Here is a 9959-nt window from a genome sequence, read left to right on the forward strand (position 1 = left end):
AGCAAATTGGACCAAACTAGCAACAAAATGAAAACTTTAGACCTGTAGTGTTAGTCCAAACTTTTTTGAGCCAAAGTAACAATTTTGAGCAAACCATAAGGACCATTTGTACATTTTAGTCTTTATAAATCAAATAACCAAGTATAAATTTGGTTTACGATTCAATTTGCAATTAAACCGGTTCTAATAAACCTAACCTTCATTCAAGAAAAAAAAAATAAACCTAACCAAAATATGTTTGGTTAGATCCTTTTCAATTTTCAGTTCCACCATTTATTTTATTTCGATTACGGCAGTTCAAATCCGATACACACCGAATTTTTTTTCTTTGTTATCATCTTAAGAAAACATATATCATAAAAATTGTATCTATCTCATCTTGAGAACATGATACATATGAAACCAAATTATATTTTGCTAAAAGTTGCATGTTCTTCCAAATCAAAAACCCTAAATTGGTTACAAAAAAATATTTCGCCATTATGAAATTCACCTTGTGCTTATTTATGAAGCCAAAATTTACAACTCCTCATCAAAAGATGAAGAAATCAAGAAGCTTTAATCCAATGCTAATAAGATGGTTGGTATATATGATGATAGTACTAGGATTTACAGTATGTTAGGTTTTATAGGAGTCGGGTCAAGACGAAAGTGCAAGCTCAGCCCAGGCTAACGATGATGCCATGAGCTCTGATGAACCCGATATGTCAAGTTTCCTTTCCAACATCGCACACACTTCTTGCATTGTTACTTTATCTCTAGGCCTTACATGAATGCAAATAGTCACCACCTCACGTATCGCTTCAAGATCTTCCTCTCTAAGATGCTTCAATGCAGGATCCACAACTGATGCCATCTTCTCTGGATCTTCAAGATAATCTTTGGCCTGATACCAATGTCAAAAACATCACTGATCCATTCACTGAATCAAGAAACAAAAAAACTCAGAAACTACTGATCATTTTGGTATATGATGATTTCATACCCAGTCTACTAGAAACCCCTTGTCTTTTGAGATTGGAGGGCGTCCGCTAATGATTTCCAACAGAAGAACACCGAATGCAAAGATGTTACCCTGGATATCCAAATGGCGTGCTTCTAATGAACACGGTTGAACACACATAGCCCCTTCACTGCTGATAGGACGAGAGTTGTTCTCTGATCTTGTAAGAATCGTTTTCCAACTCTCAAAATCTACTAGCTACAAGCATCAACAAAACGAAGATGTAACTACAAAATCCCCAATGGGACAGATTGCCAAAAAAAAAAAAGGTTTGAAGTGTTACCTTTGGTGAAAAATCATCAGTGAGATATACTGCGCTAGAGTTCAACTCCGATATAGTAAATGGAGGATCAATTTCCGTGTGAAGATACTTTAGACCTTTCGCGATTCCTATAACAATCGTCATTCTTCGTGTCCAACTTAGTTGACACCCGTGTTCGTCTACAGAAAAAACAAAAGCGTTCAACAATATTTCTCTACCATAAACCCTAAACCCTAAAACGAATCAGAGACTTACAGTGGAGGTGTTCAGACAATGTTCCGTTTGACGCGTATTCAAAGACTAACATTCTCGTAAACGGGTTACCTTCAATACAATACCCCAGCAGTTTCCCGATGTGTTGGTGATTTAGCCTTGCCAAATCTGCCACCTGATTGATATCGATAAAACTTGAGCAAAAGATCGAATCTTGAAAACATATATTGAAAAACATAAGATTTCCCAGTTTTACCTCTTTCTGAAAATAAAGCTCAAGGTAGCTGGTCCAGTTTTCTTCCTGATTAGAAAGGGATATAACTGCGATTTCAGGTCCACCTTTCATGGTTCCTTTGTAAACTATACTATCCGATGAGGACCCAATAATGTTGCTAAAATCTTCACAAGCAAATTCAAGTTCGTGTCGACTATATCTCCTAACATCCTTTAGCATATCAGTATCTGTATATCCAGAAAAGAAAAGGTTCATTTTATTTTTTCTTTATACGAACATGATAGAAAAACGAAGTTTTGGTTTCTTACCAACAATGATTGTCATACAGTCTTTGTCAGTTCCAGGTTTCTTCCATGGAATGATGCTCAATGGTTTCTCTTTACACCTGTGAAGAGCCATGAGAAGGGCTACAAGGAAGATCAACCCCGCTATCACTCCAGTCACTACTTCAAGAGCCAAAAGCCACGTGAGTTTTGAAGGATGAGGTTTGTGTTTGTGTTTGTGTTTGTGGTCAACTTCAGGACCATGTTTCATGCCTTCTGGCTTACGGGGGCTAGCTGTTGAAGTAAAACCGCATTGTTCAGGAGCCCGTGTTGTGATGCCTTTATACTTTATGCAGTTCCCCTGAAAGCTGGCCCTGTTATGGAAGAACGAAAGAAAATGAGATTAAAAAGAAAAACACAGAAAAGATGACGATGAAGAAGAAAGAAAGGTACTTTGGAAGATATTCCAAGCATTTAGGAACGCTTCCAACAAGGTAGTTGTATGAGAAATCCGCAATTTTTAAAGGAGTTGCTCGACAGAATCCTAGGGCGTTTGTATTTGAAGCATACCTGAAACAGTCGATTCATATTTAGCAACGACATTTCTGGACAATGTGGATGCAATAAAAATCAATTGGAGCGTTTTAAACTTACATTCCTCTCATGGTTGAAGCAAAATCTGTAGAACTAGCACCAGGAACAGTTCCTTCCAGTTTATTTCTGTCCAATCGAAGCTCTTGAAGGTACTTAAGATTACCAAGCTCCAAAGGCATTTTTCCAGTCAGTGCGTTGGATTGTAAGTTTCTAACAAATGAAAATTAGCTTCACAGGTAAGAAAAATCGATGGATTTTATTTCTTGATATGATGAAATTCCAGTCGAATAGACTCACATTTTGATAACGCTAAGAAGATCGCCGATTTGATTTGGGATCGGTCCAGATAGCTGGTTCATCCCCAAATCTAAGACTTTCAAGTGCTTCAGCGTTCCAATTTCTTTGGGTATGGAACCGATGAGATTGTTGCCATGTAATATCCTGCAAGTATGACCATTTCTTGATGAAAATCTTGATCTTTTGTTAAGTTCTTGAAGGTAAGATAAACATACAGTTCGTGCAAGAATGAGAGCTGAAACAGCTCTTCGGCTATGAATCCCTTTATGGAAAACCCAGAAATGTTTCTGCACAATCAAATTGAAAAACCATTGAATTAGCATCATTACATATATCATTTCCAAATAGGAATCGAAGAGATAAAATCACTTACACTTTTCTAACATGATCATCAGAACAGTAAACACCAACCCAATTACAAGGATCTGAATCTAAGCCATTCCAGTTTGACAAAACCAATAACGGGTCATCAAATATAGCTTCTTTGAACACTGTCAGAGCATGAACTGCAAATAAAAATAAAAATAAAATTCATAAATTAGGGGTTCTTGGGATAAACCCTACAGAATCGTGATCTTCGGCTAACTATTTTTTGAAATGCAACCCACATTGCTCATAATATATCCGATAAAGATTACAAATACCTTCTAAAACCATTCAAGATCTATGAGAAACTACAAATCAAATGAAAGTATGAAAGTTACGTACCTTCTGTTGGTAGAACAGCATCACTAGTAGCAAGAAACAGTCCCAAACAAACACATATAAGTTGAAATGAAACCAATCGTTTCATTTTCTCTCTCTGTCTCTCTATATCCTCTCTAACTCGTATCAAAACAGAAATTCCCGAGAAATCACTTTTAACCCCAGAAGAATCTTGAAAGAAAGAATCCTCCCTTAAAACAAAATCAAGCACTGCGAAAGGAAGCTTGACGATTCCAAATGTGTGTGAATCTTTTTAACAGCAACCCACTGAACCAAATCAGTAGAAAAAGAAAGAAAGAGATGACTGGAAAGTGAAATTAAAAAGATTAAAGGCAATACCCAGTTGAAGAAAACTTGAAGACGAAGATAGATTTGGTGGCAATATTGCAGAAAACTTGAAGAAAATTACAGAGAAACAGCAAATGGAAATGAAGTGGAGATAGCGGATGAATTTTGTTAAGTGAGAATGTTTTATTTCTGTTTCCTGATTGATGAGAAATCAATAATTTGGCGGTTTTTTTAGACTTTTTAATTTTAATTTTTGGGTGGATTATTTCTCTGCAATGAAGGTATGTGAGAGAAAATACAAGATTGTTAATTTGTCAATCATTGTTAATTAGACGTGATATATTGAATTTTACGAGAATTTGCTACTATATCTAACTCAATTTTCCTCTTGTATTTATATTATCCAATCAGAGAGAGAGGGGGTTAATTTCAAATGAGAACACAATTTAATCCGAAAATATAACGACACTACTTTATGTTACTATTCTACTATTAATTTAATATGTATAGTATTGTAATAATTATAATATGAATATATTCAATTTAATATTGCTAGTCTACTATAAATTTTTATATATGTGTAGTAATTTAGTAAATTCTAATGTAAATGTTAAATATGTGATTGTTCTTATATTTGGTGATGAATAATATCATAAAGTTATACATACAAAATTTTAATGTGAATATTAATGTATGATTGTTCGTATATTTGTTGATGAATACTGTCATATCGTTGTATATACAAAATTATTAGTAGAATAGTAACATAAAGTAGTGTCCTCACGTTCTCACATTAAATAGTGTTCTCATTTGAACTTAACCCTATATATATATATATATATATATATATATATATATATATATATATATATATGTATATATATATATATATATATATATATATATATATATATATATATATATATATAGATGTTTAATGTATCTATTGTGTTATTATATGCATAAATGTGACTCAATCAAAATTTAAAATAAAAAAAATAATTAAATAAATAAATAATGGTAAATAGGTAATTTGATAATTAGTTTCCACAAATAATATCCTATAATTATTGTAACCATTGATTTCAGCTACCCACCTACCTAGGTTTTCTCCATCGGTTTTTTAAAACCACCAAAAGTGAACAAGATCGACATCACCATGGTCCCGATTCTTAAGATCGACATCATCTGTAGGTAGGGGCGGATTTAGGGGGGTTCCGGGGTGGCACTGGCAACCCCTAACTTTTCCGCCTGTAGTGGGAAAAATTTCGAAATTTTTTAAATTTTTTATTTTTTCTACTATCGTGCAACCCTTAACTTTCTGTGCAACCCCTACTATGAAATCTTGCGTCCGCCCCTGCTGTAGGTTTTAAGAGGAGAAATCGACTGAACAGCAACGCCATCATAAGCAACAAAACGATGCGGGTTCATCCCTGCAATGAGTCCATTGGTGGTTTCAGGTTCTCCGATGAGTTTTGCATGTTCTTCTGATTCAAGCTACTTCAGATATGGTATAGGGATTTAATTCTTCGAAACTCAAGGTTAGTAATTCTAAGACATCGCTTCTTCCCTCTGTGAATGATACGATCTAAGATAAGGGTATTTTGGGCGCTAAACCTGTGGTTCCTGATCCAAAATTTATTACGCCATCTGTGCCTATAAAGGTAGCGTTCTCTTCTGTTACAGTCTTTGTGCACGTAAGGTGCTCGATGAAATACCCAAATTGAGAAAACTGTAACTTGAATGCTTGATCGATTCTTTCTCCATTTTGTTTCCCTCCTTCTCTCCTTCTCTCATAACTCTCTATTTCTTTCCTTCCTATAAACTTAATGCCACCTTCCTCCCGCCTTCCTTTCTTCAAATTGACAGCAAACATATTCTGGGAATACTCTGAATATCATATATGAAATCAACTTTCTTACAACCCCTCCCTTCTCTTCGAAACCCATCAAAATCGAAGGCAGAAATGGAGTTGTTGCCTCCTCTTTTTTAGCCTCCAATCACAACCACTTAGCACCAATTTTCAACATGTTTTTATCCTAAAAATACCCATGAACATGTCTCCTGTTGGCTGTTGCAGCTATGTTTGAAGTCATCATAATATCCCCAAAACTCCTCTTATTCATATGTTCTTGTTGAATTTTTAAGACCCAAAACAGCTCAATAAAGAGTTGTTTTTCTAGTAGTTTATAGCAGCCTAAAAACCACCTATTTTGCTATCAAAAACCTCATGTTTGCTGTCAAAAATTCAAGAACACATCAGCCCTATACAAAATTGTTTTCAAGTGACCAAATGTGATCTAAAAACCACCTATTTTGCAGTGAATTTTTGAGAACCCAACAACCAAGTATACCTCTGCTTTTTAGTGACCAAAAGAGACCCAAAAACCCTTTATTTTGCTAATTTTCTGAGAGCTAAATCACCCCAAATAGTAGCTAATTTTCGAACAACCTACAACACCTAAAAAGCTCATTTTCTTGTTACCATTTTCCTGTGGGAACCACAGGTGCGAAATTAATTACATTTTCATACTAAAATATCGTAATTATTAATCAAATAATATAATTAAATTATTAATGAATAGTTATTTTATTTAGTTATGTAAAATTAAAATTGTTGATTCAAATAAGTATGTGAAATTTATTTTCAATATATATTATATAGTTTTTATTTGTGAAAAAAAAATGTTAAGATAGAATATAATGATATATTAAATTTATTGTAAAAATAAAACAACCCCAATATGTGAAGTAAATTAAAATTGGTAAATAAATCAAAAAAATTAAGTTGTTAAAATAAACGTATATTATAAAAAATAAGAAATTATAAAAGAAAATTTAACAAAGTCTTATTAATAATAAGAAGAAAACATGTTATGAGGAATAATATATTACATACAACTTATAAATTTCTAAAAACTTCTTTATAAACAACATTAGAAGTTTTATTTATAAGTCTACCATCTTTATTTAAAATTAACAATTTAAATCATTCTCTACTTTGAACTCTAGATAGGGCAACATATAATTGACCATGTGTACAAGTCGGATCTTTAAAAAACAAACCAACCTTAGATAAGAATTGTCCTTGGCTCTTGTTAATTCTCATTGCAAAGCAAACAACTAATGAAAATTGTCTTCTTTGAAATTTAAATGAGATTTTTTTTTTTCAGATGTTGTTAAGGTCATTCTTGGAATAAAGGTCCGATTTCCAATATTACTTCCAGTTATGATAACTACCTCAATAACACGTTTGCCCAAAGATATCACTTGTAGTCTAGTGTCATTACATAAACCATTTTTTTATCAATGTTCCTCAATAACATAACTGGAACCCCGATTTTCAAAAGTAATTTATGATTAGGCAGACCTGAGACTTTAAGACTATTTAAAACATCATGTGAGTATAAATTGGCATCAAAGTGATCATGGACAAACTCAGATTCACATAGTTTATCCGAACTTAGATATTCTACTTCATCTCCTGGAAATAATGCTAACAAACGATCATTTATTTTTCCGACAACTTCATTCTTTGGACCAAGTATTGCTCTTTCTTGAAAATATCCTGGAATGTTAGAAGCTTCAAGAATTGAAGGATATACAAACTCGATTAATGAACCTATAGGATCATAAGGATCATTAATTAGAAGATCATCTGGAATATCAATAATCGCTTCGCCATCATTAGAACCACCAAGTTTCCCTTCTCCTATATCCAAAAGCCATTTTGCAAAATCCATTGTTTGTTGAATAGCAGATGTATCACTTCCGACGGTTAGCCTCATATTTTTGGTTAGTTGATAGACTTTGCATTATTGCCATAAATATGATGAACTTAAGGAAGCATTGACAATGTCTTGTCTACTACCACTTGGGATAACATGCAGAATTTGTCTAAAATCTCCTCCAAAAACAATTACTTTCCCTACAAATGGCAAATTTGAGTTTCTAGGATTATGACACTTGAATATATCTTTAAAAGTTCAATCTAAAGCTTCAAATGCATGCTTCTAAGTCATGGGTGCTTCATCCCAAATTATTGAATGCTTTGTAGTAAATTTTTATGCTTATAGTAAATATTACGATTCAAATAAGATATAATATACAAATTGGTTTTATATCATGTTAGACTTTCTATATATCATATAAATTAAAAATAGAATTAATATTAATAAGAAAACTAAATAAAACTGAATCCAGCCAAGATTTCTTTAATCCATCAAAAATAAAAGATAAAACAAATAGAAAAGAAACAATAATAATTATATATCATATACTCCTTATAATATTAAAGTTCATTATTTTTTATCACATAAAAGCTACCAAAAGCACTTCTCTTCAAGAATGCAGAATATAGTCAAGTAACTGATGAAAGGATTTTCAAAAGCAAATAAAGACACGATACCAACGAAGAATCGTGCAACAGCGGCGGACGAGATTTCGAGTGTCCTAGAGGGTAGTGACGCCGTATGAGTCTACCTGCGGAGCTTGATCGTAGGCTAACAGACGGAGGCAAAAAGTGTAGGCGATTGTAAGATGTATTTCAGCTGGTTAGTCAGCGAGCGGCTGATAGCTGAAGAAGATGGTGAAAACAGATAGTCGGGACTGAGAATGGAGAGGGATTAGAGCTTCATCAACGTATTTCAGCAATAGGTTTGTAGCTTATTTGGATCTAGGGTTTTAACTTTCTGGTAATAGTTGTCGATTTTTAAAAATTCTCACTCCTCACAGGATGGATTTTTTGTAAAATTGAAGGCAAAGGGAAGATGGAAAATTCAGACGCGATTGATTTTAGAGTAAAAAAAATAAGTAATTGATTTCCTTATATATGGTTTGCTAAATTGAAACTTGAAAATGAGGATTGATTGAAACAAATTGATTTGAAATGACACTTCAAATAAAATTGGAATATGAAAGAATGGTTTTTTTATTCAGAATTGAAGCTTGAATTCAACACTTAGATCTGCCACTTGCTCTTTAATAACAACACTTTTCTTAGCTCATATCCCAGAAACTACTCCAAATCACATAGTTATGCAATGTTAGGTTAGGTTTAAAAAACCCCACATTAATTATAATAATGAAGAAAGGTGTAACGACCCAAAATTCGAGACTAAAAATTTCTTTTATAAAACATTACTTAGACATAATTATCAATCCATATCATAACCAGAGTATTAATTTCCAAAATACATGTTCATTATCAGAGTTAAACATTCCCAGGCTGTCTAATCTATGGTGTGTGCCTTGCGATCACCCCGAGCTCTTCCCTCCGCTACCGAAAGTACCTGAAACCAAAACTGAAAACCGTAAGTACGAAGCTTAGTGAGTTCCCCACCTTACCACATACCATGCATAACCACATACTGCACATATTGGGCCACACCCGCTATTTTGGGCCTCGCCCGCTACAACGACCCCGCCGCTCCAGTCCCCGCTTGGCTTCGAGCCACGCTCGAATACAAATCTGTTTAACTTAGGCCTCGCCTGTCACTGGACCCCGCCCGCTAACATATAATAGAACATAAGCATATCACAACACATAAGCTAACATATACTCACAAATCCTGTCATGAGGCCTCGCCTATCTTGGTCATCGCCCTTGTCCTGCTACTGATGAGTCATGGAACCCCGTCCACGCCCTTACTAATAGTGAGATACGGGCCCAGTCCATACTCACTCTTTCCCTAACTTGGGCCTCGCCCCTATTTTGCTGCTAATGAGATGTGGAACACCATCCACACTCTGCTATTGGTGAGATACGGGACCTCGCCCATACTCACCTCCCTACCAGGCACATACATGTATCACACAGACAACAAGTATAAACTAACATATAAACCATTCCTTGGGTACCCGCCCGCTATCATTGGACCTCGTCCTGAATATCATACTAGCATATTGTGCCTAGGGCTAACCCCCGGGTCTTCCTACTCGTATCTACATGGGCCGGCATTGTGGCCTTAGACCCATTCACACAAAGGGAAAACTCACCTTGCAATCTGCTGACTGAAAAGATGAGATCACGCTGCTCCAACCTCCGACACGAACTCAACCCTTGATAATACCAAAAGACTGAACCCAATAAATACCAAT

General features: G+C 34.6%; 1 protein-coding gene across 1 annotated transcript; it reads right to left on the reverse strand.

Annotated features, from left to right (window-relative positions):
* Positions 1-436: 436 nt before the first annotated feature.
* LOC145034334 (putative LRR receptor-like serine/threonine-protein kinase At1g63430) lies at positions 437-4096 on the reverse strand. Its single transcript, XM_078982722.1, has 12 exons — positions 3576-4096; positions 3241-3373; positions 3083-3154; positions 2868-3011; positions 2631-2780; positions 2430-2546; positions 2022-2350; positions 1735-1940; positions 1521-1653; positions 1287-1444; positions 986-1201; positions 437-886 (listed from the first exon to the last, which is right to left on the reverse strand). Exons 1-12 carry the CDS (start codon positions 3658-3660, stop codon positions 641-643), a joined length of 1989 nt encoding a protein of 662 aa, XP_078838848.1. The 5' UTR covers positions 3661-4096; the 3' UTR covers positions 437-640.
* Between the last annotated feature and the right edge of the window lie 5863 nt (positions 4097-9959).

The sequence above is a fragment of the Lactuca saligna genome, chromosome 3 (genome assembly GCF_052625555.1).
Source record: "Lactuca saligna cultivar CGN05327 chromosome 3, ASM5262555v1, whole genome shotgun sequence".
Lineage (NCBI taxonomy): Eukaryota > Viridiplantae > Streptophyta > Magnoliopsida > Asterales > Asteraceae > Lactuca > Lactuca saligna.

Excerpts from the sequence above, each read along its gene's own strand:
- LOC145034334 (XM_078982722.1), bottom strand. The coding sequence starts at position 3,660 with ATGAAACGATTGGTTTCATTTCAACTTATATGTGTTTGTTTGGGACTG. Across the intron at positions 2,781-2,867 it reads CTTCTTAGCGTTATCAAAAT|AAACTTACAATCCAACGCAC; the intron begins GTGAGTCTATTC and ends TTCATTTGTTAG. Across the intron at positions 887-985 it reads AGGGGTTTCTAGTAGACTGG|GCCAAAGATTATCTTGAAGA; the intron begins GTATGAAATCAT and ends CATTGGTATCAG.